Here is a 20,062-nt window from a genome sequence, read left to right on the forward strand (position 1 = left end):
GTATAAAATACTTTTCATAATTAAATTATTTTAAAATTTTTTGTAACAATATTGTTTAAAATACTTCTAAAATTAATTTTACAATAATGTCTTTGAATGGAATTGCTTATATTTGATAATAGTAGGATATTATTAGAAAAATGGGATAAAATTGTTTTTATAAAAAATAAAAATGATTAAACTTGTGTAAGAAAAAATAATTAAGAAAAAACATACAACCTTTTCTTTAAGGTTCGACTCTTATGAGATGCAAACAATTCCTTTGAAGTTGTGAGTATCATCAATTAGGAAAAATAAAGTTAAAATATTAATTTCATTTTAAAAGGTTTGCTCAGCTGAAATCTCAACCATTTAAAGGTGTTGTAATTTTTTTTTTTTTGGGACAATACTTGCTTCCAATCCAATCCTATAAGTAGAAAATTCCTTCAGCTTAGTATGTGACTTAATAAATAATAAAGTTTTGACACATAGACCCTAGTCATGTAATATTAAAAAAGAAACCTAATTGAAACAAATCCTTTTTTAACAAGGAATAATTCACGCCAAAAATTAATATTTTTTCTCACGATTTTTGGCACCTAGAAGTTCTGGTTCACTCTCTTTTTTTAGTCACATCACTCCAAAGGAATTTCTTATTTATAGGGTAGGAGGCAAGTATTATATAGGTGCTACTAAACATATTTAAAAACAAAATTTTAAAATAAAATTACTTAGGGCCTGTTTGGTATGAGTGTTTTTTTTTTTTTTTTTTTTTTTTTTTTTTTTTTTTTTTTTTGAGTACTGTAGCCGTGAATAGTGGAAAAACGTGTTGTGTAAAAACTATTTTGTTTTGCACGAAACATTTCCTAAATAATGACTAAAAATTGAAACACTAAAGTGTTTTTATATGTTTATGCATGGTATCATTTGGTATTATAGTAATGAACAAAAATTTAAATATATATATATATATATTACATGATATTACCATTATATTTTCAAATTTGCAACACTTTTTTACCAAATATATTTTTATTTTTTACTTTAAAAGCTTTTACAACAAATGAACGTGGTACCAAACACGTTTATTTTATCCTAAAGAGTGCTGAGGATATCAATTGATTTAATTGTCATTTTACATCAGTACATGTGAAATTTGTGACAATTACTTTTTACTTTTATTTTATCCTTTGTTTTATTAATTGACTTCTGAGTATGAAAACACAATGGAATGTAAATCTCTCACTAATCATTCATGACCACAATAGAAGTCGGTAGTGTAAAGACAAACCATGGTTACCTAGTTTGTAGAGGCCGACATTATTGATTTACTAAGGCAACTCAATAAAAATCAACTTGTGATGGCATCAAGTACTTCCAATTCATATTAGTGGATAAGACCATCATTAGCAAAACCAATAAAAGTCTAATTGCAGACAAAGTAAAATAAACTTATTTAAAATACTAATAGCAAATTTTTACAAACACAAAATCACACCAAACACTTAAAGCAAAAAATTGAAGAAAATCTTTTGTTATTACTTATGCTTTGTTTGGTTAGAAAGAAGAAAGATGATGGGCAGTGAAAAGATAGGAAAAAATTAATAAATTTTCTTCATTGGTTAGAGATGAGACAAGATAGAAAGAATAATAGAATCAATGAATCACCTAATCATTTACAAATTTTCATTCCTCAAAAAATAGGGAAAAAATATATAAGAAAGAAAGTGGAGCTATTATAAAAATTTTAAATTACAATATTATTCTTCACAAATTACAATACTAGATAATGATGGGTATAATGGTAAATATAATTTAAAACTTCCTCTTCCCTACTCTTCTAACGAACACAATAAGTTCTCAACTTCTTCTCTATTCTTCTATTCAACAAAACAAAAAGAGAAAAAATACATAATATCTTATTTAGGAATGCCTTATCCGTCCATTCTTCTCTCGCTTCAAAATTTTCCCTCCTACCGAGCTAAGCATTAGCTATGCCTATGTGAATTCAAGAAATTGTCTAATCTCACCGTTTGATGTATTGTCTGCATATCCCTCTTCCTCCTTTTCTCTTAGCATTTATACAAGAAAAAATGTCTGATTTTTTGGGAAAAAATCATCTCCCGTTACTCTCTTACTGGACGACATCCGGTGAGCATACAACGGTGGTGATTAACACCACCTCCCTGACATAGTCTTGTCATCACCAAGTTAGCAAGCCAAGAAAGAAATTTACTTTTATTTTACCATATGTACGAATACCACTCTATACGTTATACTTTATATAATATATTATACATAGTATATTATTATACAATTTAACTTTACCTTTTGATTGAAATTAAAATAAAATTAAAACGCAAACCTCACTTTAAAACAATGCAACAAAAATTAAAATATGTATACAGAACATGTTATTCAAACAAAATTACAAGGAAGAACAAATCATATAATTATGGGTTATTAGGGTTAGTATTCCAGTGCGGCAGTGCCTCAAAAATAGATCCAAATCACTCAATTTTCAAAACTTTTTCAAATAAAAAATTTCGAACCGTAGTTGCATAGGATTCGGTTGAATTGAACAACTTTAATTCTTGCACTACAAACTAAATCTTACTCCCCTAACATTAAATTCTAAAGAGAATGATTGAACCCAAAAAAAAAAAATGGTGGCTAAGGTTCTATTTTATTTTTATTTTTTTTCTTTTCGCTATTACGATTTCGTGTTCTTCCCCTTTTTTATTCCTTTTTTTTTTTTTTTTCCTTTTCCACCTCTCACATATATGTGTCAAGGAAATCACATTACAAACATATATATATATGCATCGTTTTTTGTAGTTCTTCTTTTGTTATGGATCGTTTTCTAGGTTATTATTTCTTTTTTAGGGTTTTCGGTTTTTTTTTTCAAATTTTAACCAACTAGAACCCATGAAGTGAAAGTTAATTCATTAAATAATAGATAAGTTATATACGAAAGTTTTATGTATATATTAAAAGTTTGGTAAATATGAATTTAACTCAACCGCTAAGTCAACTTTTTTTACACCTCACTAGACCAATCCAGTAAGAGTAACTGGAGAGGAATTTTTTCCCCCTTTTTGGCCTATCAATCCCCAATTATAAGGGATTAGGGCTAATCCCCTATTTGGTGAATCAATTTAGTTTACTGTTGATTTTGGGGATTTTGATATATCATTTGGTCAAATTGATGGCTAGTCAACCTCTTTGGCTCGTTCGACTGTTTAGGTGCGTTGGCACGAGTGTTGACTAGGTGTCGTGTTATGGTTCATCCATGTTTGCACACTTTGTCACATTGTTATTTGTAAGAAAATTTTCCTCCACACACCTTTTGAAAAAGGGTAATTTACACGGACTTCTCCTGTGATTTGCCATAATTACACGAACCTCCCCAAAAAATGAAACTAACGTACACGGACCTTCCTTCCTTGTGATGGACCGTTAAATGCACTAACGGACCTGTCTAATTTATTTAAATGCCCTTGTATTGTTACAATAAAGTACTAAAGTACTATGTATTACAAATGTCCTCGGTGAAGATGGCGGTGAGAGGCTAAATGGAGGCGCATTCGACGTGTTGTTTGAAGTCATTGAAGGCGTTGATGATGTGGTCGAATTGGGCTTGGGTTCGGTTGACAGTGGTGTTAGACTTGCTACAGTAACAACCCAGAAAGCTAAGGAGGACATTGACAATTAGGTCGCCGTCTACGAGAGATACCAAGTTGTCACCGGAGACTTGAAGGACAATAAAGTAGTGGGAGGCATAATCTAAGATATAAGGGTCGCTGCTAAACGAGACGATCCTCACCTGAGAATTTTAGAGACCCAAATCGGAAAAGGTTTAGAATAATGGCCAACCGACCGGTGAATTTTAGTCCAGACCAATCATTAAAATGTTATTGAAGACCCCAATCCGGTGAGTTACAGTACATACCCAACCCCTAAATTGAAACTTGAGTTTCAATTTCTTGAATTTCAACATAATTGCTTGTAATTGGCTAATTTCATAAGAGACCGAGATGAGGTGGAGCAAAAGGCGTTGAAGAACGAAGGAACGGGAGTGGACAAACAGGGATTTACACACCGTAATTTGGTACGGGCTTCGCCAGAATCAATGGAGGAATAAGCCGTCTGTAATGCAACTCCAGTCAAAATGGGTCTTTGTTGGGTTAGTCTAAAGCTCTGTATCTTCACTGGTTCTGTAGATGTGAGTTTCTATGATTTTGTTGCTGCAACATTCTGGGTCTAACCTATTTTTCTTGAATGAAGCTTCTCTGGCTGTTCAGGTAGATGAATCATATTGCTTCTTTGGTCGGTTTGTCGCTAGCCAAAGCTTTCCGATAATGAATCACAGTGCTCCAAGGTTTATATATATATAAAATGGTAGGGACAAGGGTATTATGGGAATTTTAATAAATTTTGTATATGATGTCAGCACATTCCGTCCTTGATTGACGTTAACTTTAATAAAAGGGAGGTACGTGTAAAATATTTTTATTTTTAGGGAAGGTTTGAGTAAATTCCCAAACCACATAAAAGGTTCATGTAATTACGATAAACTATAGGGGAGGCCCGTATAAATTATCCTTCAAAAAATCAATTAAGTTGGACATTATGTTATGAAAAACTAAGACCTTTATTTGTCTTCAAAATTTCTTATTATTACTTTTATACACAAGAAATGTGATTCTTAATTTAAATTTCTCACTCTTTGAATATTTTTAAGAAAATGAATTAATATGTTTTTTTTTTTTTTTTTTTAGTTAAAGAAATGAATTAATATGTTGTTACCAAATGAAGGTTATAACTTGTAATTTCAGGCTTTTGAACTCATTGAAAAACGAGCTAGAATTCCTCTTCTTTTTCTTTTTATTTATCTTCGTGTATTGAAGCAATTTTTTATAATCAATTTGTGACAAACTTGCATGAAACCGACCATGGTAGGTGAATTACTATAAAATATCTATAAATTAAAACATTTAAGAGAATCAATTTTATTTATTTATTTATTTTGTACTTAAGAAAATCCAATTTAAAAACTCCATTTGACACACTTTTTAAATCTTAATGTTACGATCAAGAATGTTTAAGAAGATTTTTTTTACAAAGTATCATTCTTATCCCGATATTAAATTAAAAAGAAATAGTAAGAAGGATATTTTTTTAACTTGCTTGATTAAGAAAAATAATTAATGGATTTTTAAAAATTATCTCCTTTCCTCTCATATCTCAAAAGTCTCTGATTGATTATTATAACAGAGTATATAACTACCACTAGTACAGTTACGCAAGGACAAATAAAAACAAAACCTAAAATAGTGATTGGAAACGACGAAAGAAGGAACCTAATTCCATCTCCGTTGAAAAAGTAAAAATCACATCCTTTCCCTTCATTTCAATGTCCCTTCTCTCATGAGGAGAGTCTTGACCCAAATTCAAATTCCGAAACAAGAAAAATAAAAGAACTCTCAGCCAACCACACACACTGATTCTCAGATTCAATTCTACAAACATTCGATTGATCCATCAAACGAAGGTCTTTGCAATCAATTTCGATCTGATTCGAGTTCAATGAGCAGTAGCGAAGGGAGTTCGGAGCGTGTGGCCGGAGGCGGACAGACGCCGGCGGTGGCGGCGGAGAAGAAGAAGGACAAGGCGAAGGTGAGTAGGACATCGCTGATACTGTGGCACGCTCACCAAAACGACGCCGCTGCGGTGCGGAAACTGTTGGAGGAGGATCCGTCTCTGGTCCACGCTAGGGATTATGACAATCGGACTCCGCTCCATGTTGCCTCGCTTCACGGCTGGATAGATGTCGCCAAGTGTTTGATTGACTATGGAGCTGATGTCAACGCCCAAGATCGCTGGAAGAATACGGTATTATATCATATATATTTATACATGTATAAAATTAATGTAATAATTGTTGTCTCAGGTTCACTTGTTAAGCGTCCTTTGTATTTCTTCTGTCATGTGTTGATTTTGAAATGGTTTTTGTTGTTAATTATGGATTGTTGGTTCTGTTTTGTTGCTTGGTATTCCTAAAGTTGTGGAATTGAACTTCATTGATTCTCTCTCTCTCTCTCTCTCTATATATATATATATATATAATATGTATATCATGCTAATTTTTGTAAGTCTATGTGTGCTTGGTGGAATTTAGTGCTTATAATTCTGATTACTAGGGTCCTGAAAGCTATAAATTGCATGGAGAGTGTATGGGTGAGTGAGAGAGAGAGAGGTTTCTTTCGAGTACGGGGCTTAATCCAGATTCTAAGTTTATTGCACTTTGTTAGGACTAAATTCATAGGAAGCATCTTAAAACTTCAAAGTTTTGCAACATAACATTACCACGATATTCATAAAATTATGGAATTATAAAAGTATAACTATTAATGAGACCAATTAACTGTGGTGATTAAACATAACTCAACATGGGTATTGCCATCTTTTAGGAGGAGGGGCCAGAGTAAACCCAACTCTTCTCAATTGATTTGGAAGTTTTATGCCTTTACCACTATGCATAGGGCCTCATTTACCCTAGATGAAAAATTGACAGAGATGCCTGTGCTAAGGTTATAATGGAAAAGTGGAATTTTGTAAAGCCGGAGGACCTAAAATGTAATTTTGGATTAATTTAATAGGTTACATGATATTTTTACTTTAGAGGCATGTTGTGATTTGTGATGTAAACAGTTTCTGAACTTGTATTGGATCTGATGTAGATCCATGCATGGTTATTTTGCATGGATGGATGAAAATCCAATTGCAATGCTTTTGTTTGTGACATTCACAGTGTCTGAAGGTTTGTAGTTGCAAAGCAATGCTTAACAACTTCCAGCATACTAGTAGACCTTGTGACATTCAGAGTATTATCTTAAACATAAATCATTTTTACCCCATGATTCTGCAAGTGGACAATTGGCTTTGTTTTTTTCTAATCCATAGTTGACTTTTGAAGGAAATGCCTTTTCTATGATTTGGTATCTGAAAGTATCTTTTTGTACCTTCTATTTAAAATTTTTTTTTTCTCCTGTTGAAGTTATTCCAACTTGTTGGTTATCTCTCCTCCTATGTGCCTTTATCGCCATTTTGCTGGTATTTAGGGGAAAAATATTGAAAACTCCATATATACACTAAAAGTGATGGAGTACTAATTAACTGCTCCACATTAGCATCCTTTCAAAATATTTGCATCAACTGTTTCTTTCTTTCGTGGACCTAATTGGCTAATTAGGTGACTCCATGAACTAGTAAATAAATGGTTGTCAAAGGCACAGATTGAGTCATGAATGTGTTGGGTTGGGTGGTAAAGAAATTACTCTACAGTGATACTACTACGGTACTACTACTACTCCTCTCCTCACGTGGAGTCGCAAAAGCCAAATACATTATTGCAGTCCTGACTCCTGACTTTAGAGTCATGATGCATTGTTGGCTCCTCTATATTGTAATTGTCGGTGGTTAGCAGCCCCTTCTTTTTGACTGCTGACTCCAGAAGCGTAAAGACCTTCACTTACCACATAAATAGTTGAGAGCCATAATTCCTTTCAAATTCAGTGTTATATGATTGGAATATACTGTATATAAAATGTTCATTAATTTGTCAAATTTTCTTTAGATATTTTCATAAAGAACTGGTTTTTTAATGCATAGTTTCACTATAAAAATAGTTAAAGCAAATCCTGTTAGAATATTGTACCAGCCATATTGATATATTGCTGTATTTGATAACATGATGAAAGTCTACATTATCAAGTATGCATGAAAAGGTATGTTTGAATTTTCACCGGTCAAGGAACAATTACAAGTTGGTTCGTCTTATACAGATTGACTCTCCTTCTTCAACAAGAAAGAGATGGGCACAAATAGTTGTTGTAGGATCCACTATTATCATGTGAGAGCCATTGCAAACCTATAATAAGTCCGTATAGTATTTTGCCAGTATTTAACTGAATAGCATTTTTAAGTTCTCGAGTGAGGCGAAGTTAAATCTGTAAATTTAATTCTCAATTTTATTTTATTTTATGAGTTAAGCATAGTCTTTTGCTTGCATAATCATTTTATGGTCTTTATCTAGTTTGTCCACTGGAATTGCTTTCAGCTAGTTTGTTCTCTGAACTTGCATATTACTCATGGCAGCCTCTAGCTGATTCAGAAGGAGCTAAAAAAGATAGCATGATTGAGTTGTTAAAGTCGCATGGTGGCCTGTCCTTTGTAAGTTCATTGCTTCCCACCCACTCTTTAATTATTATTATTAGGGTTGTGATATTGAAGGTCCAAAAAAGCCTCTGGCACTTCAAGAAGTGACGTGTCTGAGGCCTTTTTTGGAGTGCTAAAAATCTTTTCCCTTATTATTATTGTCATTTTTCTTATTTATTTATTTATTTTCATAATTATTGTCATTGTTCTTCTTGTTCTTATTTTTTTCTTTCTTGAATTTTCATCATTTGGTATTATGCTTACAATGTCAATTGTTTGCAATTTGTCACCAGTATTTGGTTTACTTATTATATAAATTTTAGGAGTAGTCAATGTTCTTACGGTATAACTGTAGTGGTATTAGTATATTTGCCGACCATTGATCTGTTCTGATGGCCAAGTCATGGTTCTGTGGATTTCACTGTGATTTAAACTAGATGACATTTCCCATTTTTGTGCAATAAAAATACAAGAACTTAGAATAGATGTTCCAATCTAATGCTGACTAGTTGACCAAGGTCTTTTAAATTTGTGATGTTGTGGCCCAATTTTGGTGACGGGTCGCGTTGCGACCCGTTTACGATGCTATGGCCCGTTGGATCAGCCTTGATCCGTTTTGTTAATGGGTCATGGACCCTAATTAGTCTCTTGTAGCCCAATATATAAGGGCGCTTAGGGTTTGGAGTGGGGTAAGAGAGATTGAAATTCGTACAGAAACAGAATGAGGGGCTGAAAACTTGTAATTTCCGATTTTACACATAGTGAAGACTTTTGCCGGATCTCCACCGTGGACGTAGGCTGTTGCCGAACCATATATAAATCTTTGTGTTCTTTGTGTGGTATGTTTACTTTTCTGTCGTTTTATCTTGGGTTCGTTGAGTTTGTCATAACAAAATTTATTTAAGTGGTTGACGTCTTAACTTCCTCAGCCCTTTAGTTATCCATAAAGGGCTGTTGCCAGTCAATTACACAAACCAATTTGACAGACTGGCCTGCCACATGTTTTCTTCTCCTGGAGTAGTTGAGTGGTGACATATAAGGTGGAAGTAAGATTTTGTTTAAAGTTGTATTTGTACCTCTTAGTCTTCATTGTTGGATCTTTCTCAGGCTGATAACTCCTTTGGTGCTATTAATTGGTATCCTTCAGAAGTGGTTGACACAGTCCACATTATCATGTTTGGGTGGAGCTACAATTTTAAATGTGGAATTTTGTTCTTTTTATTTGTTTCTAGATGTGACAACAATTTATCAAATGTACACGACTCGAGGTGTTCTATGAACAGGATAACCACTAGAAATGCATTTTGCCAAAGGCCACAAAACAACCAAATCCTCAATCAGGGATGGAGCAAAGTATATATCAGTAGGGGCAGTCGCCCCACTGATTTTTTTAATAATTCTATTTTTACCTATAAATTCTTCAGTAATTATACAATTGCCCCCAAAATTTTATCTTCCCCCCCCCCCCTTTTTTTTTTTTTCACTCACACCTGTGCACACAAACAACCACCAAGAACTCCATCATCTCTAGTCTACATATTGATTATCCCTCCCTCCATTGTCCACAGCTCTCTCCGTTGAATAATTAAATAAATAAGTACTTTTTAATTCCAGTCCATCTCTTCATGGAAGGAGTGCAATCCCTAAGATGGTAAGAGAAGTCCTAATTAATTTATGGTTGAGACAAAGAAGACATTGTATATTTATTAGTTTATTTGCTTGTGACCTAGCCATTGTTCCTACTAGTTAAGACTGTCACGTAGTGATTGAGAAATACAAATTTAGCAGCGGTGATTTTTTTCCCCTGAAAATGACACACCTACAAATTTTACTTATGGAAACTTGAACTCAGAACCTTTCACTTAGAGAAGTAGAGGAAATACCACTTGGTTACAACCCTTGGTGGTGGTATTTTTAGCAGTGTTGCAACGTTTTTAAAACATTAAACTAGTTGAGGACAATCGTGAATGTATTGAACGAAAATATTATCAATATATAATTAAGTAAAAAAAAAATTTCCTCATTATTGTTTGAAGTTTCCCCCACTGAAACAAATTTCTGTCTCCGTCGCTGTCTTCAATATAGTTGAATTTCAAAATCTCTGAACAGGCTGATTGGACAAGATAGGAATCATTGGAGTGGAGGCTTCTGCATGTGACATTTCAATAATTTGGAACAATTTGGATAAGTTTAGTTGGATTATGTTAGTTTGAATTGTTACTAGGGGTGGCAAATTATGACACGACACGACAACTCGACACGAGTTAAAAGGGTTTGGCATAAACGGGTTTGGGTCATAAAAGGATCGACACGATTAACCCGTTTATTTAACTGTGTCGGGCTAGGGTTGAGATGTTCAACTCTTGTAACCTGTTTATGACCCATTTAACTCAACATGTTATAATCGTGAATATAACTTATGTAATATGTTGCCTGTTTAAACCCAATTACTATGGATTGTTAAGTCATTATAACATAAACATTGTCTATGCTTTATGATTTTTCTTTTTATTTTGAATATTTGGGTTAATTAAGACAATTTTTTTTTCTATTATTTAGTATTTGATTAAATATTAAATGACTCGTTTTAATAAACAGGTCATTAAACGGGTTAACACGATTACCTGTTTAATAAACGGGTTGGGTTAGTGTTGAGATTCTTGACACGATTATTAAATGGGTTGGGTTTGGGTTTACCTATTTAGTATAATATCCTTATATTGACACAACACGAACACGACCCACGAACACGAATTGCCACCCCTAATTGTTACCACCAATAGGTACTTGCGACCTCTGTTTGGATAACTTGTGACCTCTGTTTGTAAGGTCCAGTTTTCACAAGAGGAAATTCTTCTGCTGGGAAGGGCAGTTATTGTGATTGCAGCCACTTAAAAAAACTCAGAAATTCAGAATCCCAAGCAGTTGTATGGTGAATTATCGCTGGGGATGTAATATCCAGATAAACTATACACTAACTAAAAAAAAATTTGAAAACTCTACACACTAAAGTTTTTTCTTGTTCGTAAATTTGTATGCAGGTATTGGCATTAACTTATCCTATGGAAGTTGACCATGAGACTAAATTCATGCATAAATTAATCAAACTTCTAACATGGACCTCGTAGTTCTTATTATTATTATTATTATTATTTTTTGTCTTTTTGAAAATGGAAACGTACTCACATGCTAAAGCTTATTGGTTCTATGCTCCTTGCTGTCTGCATTGCTTATTGATGCTTATGCTTGATACACTAGTTTTACTCTATAAAGATGTTGAATATATTTTGAAATTTGTGGTTTATGTGCTTTTATGGGCTCTGACCCTAGGTGTCTTGCAGGGACAAAATGGAAGCCATTTTGAACAAAAGCCTGTTCCACCCCCTCAACCAAATAAGTGTGACTGGGAGATTGACCCTAAGGAGCTGGATTTTTCAAACTCTGGTGTTATTGGGAAGGTGAGGTTTTGTTTGCTAATGGCTGTTGATAAACTAAGAACCATGGGCATGAGTACAGGATATGGACATTTCTTTTTTGAAGTGACACAACATAGACAAGCTGACATGAAATATCTCTAAGAAGTTGGATTTGGACATGACAAAGACTCGGTGATAAAGAAAAGAATCGTATTATATAGAACAAAGATTACTTCATAACAACTAAATAGAATATTCTGTGACCAGATAAAATTTGTAAGTTCTAAATTTTATAATCTTAATCACCCTTGTCATGTAGAGAAAGTCGTAATAAAGACATGGCGTATATACATATGTGTGTTTGTGTATGTAAATAGATATGTTCAAGTATGATTATATATACAAATAATTTGATGACTCATCTGTCTTCTCCTACTTTCATTCCTACCCTTTTAGTAAAGTCTATCTACACCTTTTTTTATTTTATTTAATATGATCAATTTTTTATATATGTCGTATTAACATTCTATTTTGATTTTTCTTACAATTGTTATTTTTTTTAGTAATTCTTATTTCTATTTCTTACTAAAATAAAATCTGTCCAATGTATAAGATTCTTCAGTCACAAGTTGGTAAGTCTCAGAGATGTTGGTCATATCACGTGTTCGAATTTTTGTTAGAAAAGTAATATTTAAATTGCAGACGCATTCGGAAATCAGAATATCTCTGACACAATTCTGGAGGTGTCCAAGAAGTGTCAGTGCTGCAGCTCCTCCTAAGAAGTGTTCATGTTTCCTAGCCCAGTAGTTCTTGGAGTTTGACACATGATTAGGAAACTTGGACCTTCAATTAATCAAGCATCACAGACCTAACAAAGACCATATATAATCCAATAGCATAACCCCCATTACCACCCAACTGACCACTACACATTCCATGTTGAAGAAAGTTAAAAAAATTATTTTTAAAATAACCTTGACTCTAGAAACATACAAACACAAAATAAAATATATCAGTGGCATTCTAATTTTAGAATAAATATAACCCAAAACGTAATTCAACCCAAATATTGATTATAGAATGCCCAAGCTGCATTCCATTTGAAATTCTCATTTTTTCCCTTTTCTTGTTTGCATGCCTGCATCACATACGAAGATTTTTTTGGCTTGTGTATTTGTAAGGAGCATGGTATCCTTCTTGTCCTTCTAAACTTTGAGGTTTATTTAGTAATAATCATTTGCTATATGCTTATTGGTTCTCAATGCTCATAATACGGTAGTGTGGATGGTAAAGATAGCCACTGTGGACTTCAGTAAATGAGTGGTACTGTACAAATCCACCAGTCACATGGTTTCATTTTTCTGGTGTACATGCTATCATTTGTATTTACAGTTTTATGAAAATGGATTTCCATTTCCTCTTCTTACTGATTTCCTATACTTTAAAAAGGCCCCATGAGAAATTTGTGTAGATTACAGCAAATCTTTTGGGCTATTAGAAATTTGTAACGCTAAAATTATCTCCAAGTACTTTTATATTGCTTTTGGTCTTTTGACTTTTATGTCATCTCACAAATAATTAATGATTCAACTTTTAAATGCTTTCTATAAATTGGCACTCAACATTTGAGCTACTAGTGTAATTTCTTTCTTAAATCTGCAAGATCTACTGTTACTGATGATAAATGATGCTGATAGGGGTCTTTTGGTGAGATTTTAAAAGCAAGCTGGCGTGGAACACCTGTCGCTGTTAAACGCATTCTTCCAAATCTTTCTGACGATAGATTGGTGATGTAAAGTTCTTTATCATACTCTCATTTTCTTACTTTATTGATTTCACTTAATGTTTTTTCACAACTACATAAGCTACAGATCTTGGTTGAAGATTTATTCTATTCCTTTAACTTTTCAACTCTACCGGTGTCTGTTACATACCGATCCTCTTTGTCTTTCTCTCTTCTTTGTATTTTTTGTTTTTTGTTTTTTTGGGGTAAGCAAGCAATGTTATAGGATCAAACAAAATATACAGAATTTCTAAGGAGACATATCTTCCCAGTACATAACAAACAAAACAAAGGAAGTCTCAACAAAGCCTATCACAGCAACCATGGGACTAAAACTGATCCGTTGCTGCGATGGGCTTTGTTGAAGATTGCTTTCTGTTTTGTTTGTTATGTACTGGGGAGGTGTATGGGAGTAGAACCAAATTTGAAAGATAAGTGCTAACATTTTCAATTTTTCATTATCCAAAAAGGCGTTGGATCTTTTCTAATTTATACATCTAGAATTGTTGTAAAGTAGATTATTGGTGTTGATTGAGCTTGAGAGGGGATGTGACTATTTGATATGTAATAAGTTTAATGGGTCCCATTGAGAAGAAAATAATTAAACTGAGTGGTTTTTCTTATAACTATAACTTCTATTACTCCCCCTACACCCCAGTTCCCTTTACTCTTCAGAACAAAATTTTGTACTTAAGTTTTGCTGCTTTGTTTCAGTCAGGACTTCAGACACGAGGTGAATTTGCTAGTGAAGCTCCGCCATCCCAATATAGTCCAATTCCTTGGAGCTGCCACCGAAAGGAAGCCCCTAATGTTAATTACTGAGTATTTGCGTGGGGTAAGTGAATAAATCATTTTGTTTTTATGTTTCAAAAAAAGAATCTTTTCTTTTTTTCCCACTAAAATATTTAGCAAAGGCTAAATAGTAGGCTAATAGCATTTATTTTCGTGTTGTTCTAGGGTGATCTTCATCAATACCTCAAGGAAAAAGGTGCACTTAATCCATTAACAGCTGTCAACTTTGCATTAGATATTGCGAGGTACTTACTTCTAAAAAATCAAATTAAAAGATATTACAAGGTACTTCAAAATAGTAATAGTCTCTCTTAAGCTCCAAACAGAAAATCTCAGATCGTTTAGGTGCCTTGTTGTAGTCAGTTGATTGTTGCTCATACCAGGAAGAGTAATTTAGGCTAATCTGTGAGATAATAGGAACCTTTTATTTGTATTTTATTTTTTGGACATGGTTGTATGAGAATCATCTGAACAAGAGATGGGATATAGGGAAAAAAATGGCTTTTCTGTTTTGTTTTATTGATTGAACAAAGTGCTTTAAATCTTAAGTTGCATTTTTTTTTTTATAGTGGCACGCTGGTAGCATTGCTTAGAACCTAATTTATGACCCTAGGAATTAGCATCGGGGCACTTCAAGTCAATTTTATTCTTGAATCAGTTGAGTTAGTCTTGAATTGAGAATTGACTGATTTTTGCTCACTCGAACTGACTTGAGCATCAGCATGACTCATGTCACCATTTACCCTCTCCTAAAGTTTTATCAAACAATTATCTGGTTTGGAAGCTTTGGCTGAATACCAATGCTAATTTTCATTTAGATGTTCATTTGCTGCAAGATACAGAGCTGAGTCAGCACAAAAATGTTCAACATTATGCAAGTCATTTGTTTTGCATAGAATGTTTTACAATGTAATATATTTACTATGCACATTATTTCACATTAAAAAAATGATATCTTCATTTCTGGTGTTTGGCTGAAAATTCAAAAATAATTTACTAATATAGAGTAAGTATATGCTGTATAGGTGCTTACATAGTTATATAGAACACCTATAGGAGGTAGGAAAAAATGGCGCACATAGAGGTTGGGGTAACATGTTTACAGACACTTGCTGACGTACTTGTGATGTATGAAGGTGCATATACATGCATATAAGGGTGTGTATATTCTCACAGGTATAGGAAATTATACGTGTAAATAGTATTTAACATGCATGTTTAGCAAGCATCTAGCCTTATATGTAAAGATGTATATTGTGAAGAGAACATGCACATATATACATAGATATACATGTGCTTATATAGTTATATCTATACACATGTATGTATATAGGCACATAGATGCACGCTAGATACATGTATATTCATATATATATTATATAAACAGTGTATGCAAATTATGTTTATAACTTGAACTCATGTGCTCTCAGTGTCTATTTAGAAAATGACCTACAGAAAAGAAAATTCCTTTTTAGTATTTTTGCAGTTATCACAAACTGTGTTTCAGTTTCCCGAGAATCTATCTAGAACCATCAAAAGAGCAACCATACATGTGAAACACTGAAAATATTTCACGACTACACAAACGGAGTGATTGATTTTTTAAAAGGATAATTATGTTGTTCTTGGTAAATGCAAAAGTAGATGCAGGAAATGTCTCAGAATTCTCCAACTAATAGAATGATGATAATATCTAATTTTTATTACTGAAAGAAAACAGCTTTCTTTACATGGCTGTTTCCTGGAATATGAAGAGGATTTATTCCCCCATGAGTCTCATTGTATGCATCATTTCAATTTATTTGGCAAAATAAACATGAGAAAAATTGGAGTGTAGAACTTCTTCCTGAAACTTTCAGAAAATGCCAAATGTGACCTTACTGAATTTGAATTTCATGCTAACCTGAGTTCTGTAAATCTTATGTTGTCAGAGGCATGGCTTATCTTCACAATGAACCAAATGTCATAATTCACAGAGACTTAAAGCCAAGGTGAGTTGACTCATGGGTCAGATCTAACTGGACACATATGCATGTTGCTTTGTTGACTTGTATTGTTGATTTAAGCATTACAGTCTGTGTTTGTGTGTGTGTGTGTGGGGGGGGGGGGGGGGGGGGGGGGGTGTTGTTGGGGTTGGTTGTTTATGGGTCGTTGTCTCTATACTTGCCATGCTGAATGTGGCGAGTGTTTCAGGAATGTTCTGCTAGTCAATTCTAGTGCAGACCACTTAAAAGTTGGAGACTTTGGCCTAAGCAAGCTCATTAGAGTTCAAAATACTCATGATGTGTACAAAATGACTGGCGAGACTGGAAGCTGTGAGTATCTCTATTAGAAAATTACTTTAAATATAAAAGGAAATTTAATTATATTTGACTGATTTTTTCTTGTCTTTTCATGGAATAAAACAAAAGACCGATATATGGCCCCTGAAGTTTTCAAACACAGGAGATATGATAAGAAGGTTGATGTTTTCTCTTTCGCAATGATATTATATGAGGTAATTTTGTTTTCCCTAAGAACTGTAAACAAGATGCAAATACATCAAAGTGAGATATCATTGATGATGTTCTCAACTGGTGCAGATGCTTGAAGGTGACCCACCGATGTCACACTATGAACCTTACGAAGCAGCCAAATATGTGGCAGATGGACACAGGCCCATGTTTCGGGCAAAAGGTTACACACCTGAATTGAGAGAGTAAGTTGACTCGGGGTCCTTTGTTTACTAACAGTTCTATGGTTGCGAATCAACTCCAGTATGTTCAATTGGCAATTCTATTGGCACCCACAAGCACTAAAATAGAGGTTTCACAATTGGTTGCACTAAGTTACAAAATCACCTTTGTTGGATGATTTAGCTTAGGAACCAATGATAAGGTTTTGTTTGATAACCCAATTCAGTACTTAATTCTGAAGTGATTTAAGTTTTTATCTAATTAAGTGTGTTTGATAATGGAATTTGAATATTACTTTAAAAAGGTAAGCCCCACATAAATTAGAGTAAAATTTTAAGTGACAGTAATTAAAATAAAAAAAAAAAACCCCCAATTTTCTATTGCCACTAAAAATTTTCAACACAATTCAACTCTTAAAATCTCCAGTTTTATCAAACAGTGCCAAATTTATGAAAAGGAAGCTGATGAGCACTTACGTAACTACTTCTCAATGCAGTAAATCAAAGCCCATCATGCCTTTTTTTATTTACTAATATTGTTATCTCACATTCTTTTGGCCTTTCTTATTCCTTTTGGTACTTCTGGTTTGACCACCATCTTCCTTCCTTACCAATAGAATCATTGGTTTCCATTGTACGGTAATCATGTGACCTCACCGTTTCTCGTCTTATCTTTTATTAATGCTGCCTCTAACTTATCACAAATGCAATACATTTAAATATATCAAATTTTGTCTTGCCACTCATTCATATAACGACCAGTTTTCAAACTTCATTATGTTTGTGATGTCACTCTACAAGCACCTATCCACTGTCTTGGTTCAAATATATGGCTAATTACTATTTCAAGAAATTGCACAACTAGTTATTGAAATGAAAGTGGTTCCTTTGGATATTTCTTGGTCATCAACCTTCTGTTACTTCCTTTTATCTTACTAAATTTGAAATCCTTATATTTCCTTATACCAAATATATTTTATTGAATTTTAATATAACGAAAGAAATTTATATAGGTTGATAGATAAGATATGCGGGGATTTTTTGGTCGGTTTATGGCCAAATGGCCAATATTAAACATAGTGACTAATTATGAGCACAAACTTTTCAAAAGGTTAAAGATATGAAAGACAAAGAAGGTTATATATAGTCAATTCCAAGCAATTGTCATCAAGGCATTGTTGAGTTGAGTTTTGAGTTGTATATTCATATTCCTGATTTCATAAACCTTTTAATTTTGAAGCATCTCCAATGCCTCTGGCATATTAACTATAATTTTCTATCTCCAGTGCTTTCTTAACTATGCCTAATTATTTCATCAACAACAATGTTAAAGCCTAATGCATCGTTTGGCTTTCCTCCTAACTTAGATGCTTGCTATGATTCCATTATATATGTAATTGATCATTTTTTTTTTTCAAGTACTAATTTGCCGTATCTAAACTTCCTCCCATCAACTATTTAGCAACTTTATCAGATGTTTTTATATTATATTGACATGCTGGAAACTTAACTAGCCAGGATCCAGGATGTCATTATAATTATATATGTTCTAGAACCTTGGGATACTGATTTTTACTGCATTGAACAAATTTAGGTTAACGGAGAAGTGCTGGGCTCCAGACATGAGCGATAGACCTTCTTTCTTGGAAATTCTCAAGAAGCTTGAAAAAATTAAGGAAATTCTACCATCAGATCATCACTGGCACATCTTTACTTCATGACATGAAAGCCAAGAGATGATCATTTATCAAGATGATAAATGTGCAATGTTTGTTTGTCCCGTTCTATCCATTTACCTTATTGTGCAGATGGGGCTGTGAATAGACTCAACTAGCTGAGTTTATTATAGTTATTGCTGTAACTGGTTTCTCGGATTCCATTATGATTCTTATCACAAACATAGTTGGCAATGTTTCTGAGATCCCATTTCTGTAGTCCAATTGTCATGTCTTGTTCCAAAAAATGCATTTCAAATGTCCTGCTCCATGCAAACTTTATAAAGTGTTCATCCTCTGTCCAGAGTTCTCTCCCTTCTTTTCCCCTCCTTTGTTTGTAATTTTTTGTGTTTCCAGACGGAAACTAATAATCCTGGACAAACGAAGATCCTTTGTTCCCTTTTTCTATTATTGTATCTTTACGCGAAGAGTGAAACTTGGTGTTTATTTTTTATTAATCAGTGAGAGAGCATTTGGGCTCTTAGATTGGCTTTTTCTGTAAATGCTGGATATTGGTTTTGCAAAAAATTGTATAATAGTCCAGAAATTTCGAACTTTATGTTATTTGATGTCTGCAAATTAAACAGTGGCCAAGTGTAAAACTCTTTTCCACTAGATATTTGCACTAGTTGCAATCTTGGTGATATTTTTCATGGTCTGATAACAATGGTGCCTACCCAACATTGTTCGGCCCTTCCTAATATAGCCGGAAATCTCCAATCAAGGTAAGGTAGGATTTGGTTCCGTGGTAAGGCTACTTCAGAGATTGGACTACTTGGTTTGAGCTTCAAGGATCAAGGGATCTCTCTCGGCTGCTGCTGCTTCTTCTCTCTCCCTCTCCCCCTCCCTGAAAGGTATGAAATCTGTTGAAGGCAACAAGATTTGAAAGGAGTATATCTTAAACTGTAGGGTAATATTACCAGGTACACTCTTTGGAAATTGAAGTACAAGGAGAAGGTCAGAGACTAAGAGTACTAGACACCCAATCATGCAACACATACAGGATTGGTTTCAACCCGACAAATTTTGAAGGGTCATTTTCTTGGGAACCAGGTGTGTTTTTTTTTTTGGGAATTTGCAATCATTCAATTGATTTGAATTTTGACAACTGGCCTCTTAGAGCCGAGATGAAGCTTGGATTGGGGGTCTTCAATCATTAATTGTCGTCATCATTTTTGCCTTGATCCAAATCAAATGCAGTCTTGAACCATTTATAGATTGTTGAGAATGCAGAATTGCGACTCTATTTATTATTGTTAATTGTAATTGGCTTGCTTTAGGATGTTAGGAAGTAAAAAAATCGATTATGTCGTCTCTGTTAGTCGCTATTATGTGCAGGATTAGGAACCTCTCTATTAAGGATTTAAGGGTGGGCTGCTGTTCGGTTTTTGGGTACTCGAGGAGCACTGAATTTTCATTATTATATATTTATATATTTATTATTATTTTGAAGGGTTAGCTTTTTCCATGCAAAACAAGTTCA

At 33.7% G+C, this 20,062-nt stretch overlaps 1 protein-coding gene across 1 annotated transcript; it reads left to right on the forward strand.

Moving 5' to 3' along the window:
- The first annotated feature begins 5,298 nt into the window (after positions 1-5,298).
- On the forward strand, positions 5,299-19,143 carry LOC132294829 (serine/threonine-protein kinase VIK). Its single transcript, XM_059792830.1, has 11 exons — positions 5,299-5,874; positions 8,140-8,214; positions 11,541-11,657; positions 13,313-13,407; positions 14,113-14,233; positions 14,356-14,435; positions 16,122-16,181; positions 16,384-16,505; positions 16,602-16,687; positions 16,773-16,888; positions 18,459-19,143. Exons 1-11 carry the CDS (start codon positions 5,569-5,571, stop codon positions 18,583-18,585), a joined length of 1,305 nt encoding a protein of 434 aa, XP_059648813.1. The 5' UTR covers positions 5,299-5,568; the 3' UTR covers positions 18,586-19,143.
- Positions 19,144-20,062: the final 919 nt, after the last annotated feature.

Source organism: Cornus florida, unplaced genomic scaffold (assembly GCF_030987335.1).
Source record: "Cornus florida cultivar Cherokee Brave unplaced genomic scaffold, ASM3098733v1 CherokeeBrave_3.0.0_Hap2_Chr02, whole genome shotgun sequence".
Lineage (NCBI taxonomy): Eukaryota > Viridiplantae > Streptophyta > Magnoliopsida > Cornales > Cornaceae > Cornus > Cornus florida.

Bases quoted from the DNA above. Each gene is read 5' to 3' on its own strand.
- LOC132294829 (XM_059792830.1), top strand. From the start codon at position 5,569: ATGAGCAGTAGCGAAGGGAGTTCGGAGCGTGTGGCCGGAGGCGGACAG. The intron at 13,408-14,112 runs GTAAAGTTCTTT...GCTTTGTTTCAG, and splicing joins TCTGACGATAGATTGGTGAT to TCAGGACTTCAGACACGAGG. The intron at 14,234-14,355 runs GTAAGTGAATAA...GTGTTGTTCTAG, and splicing joins TTACTGAGTATTTGCGTGGG to GGTGATCTTCATCAATACCT.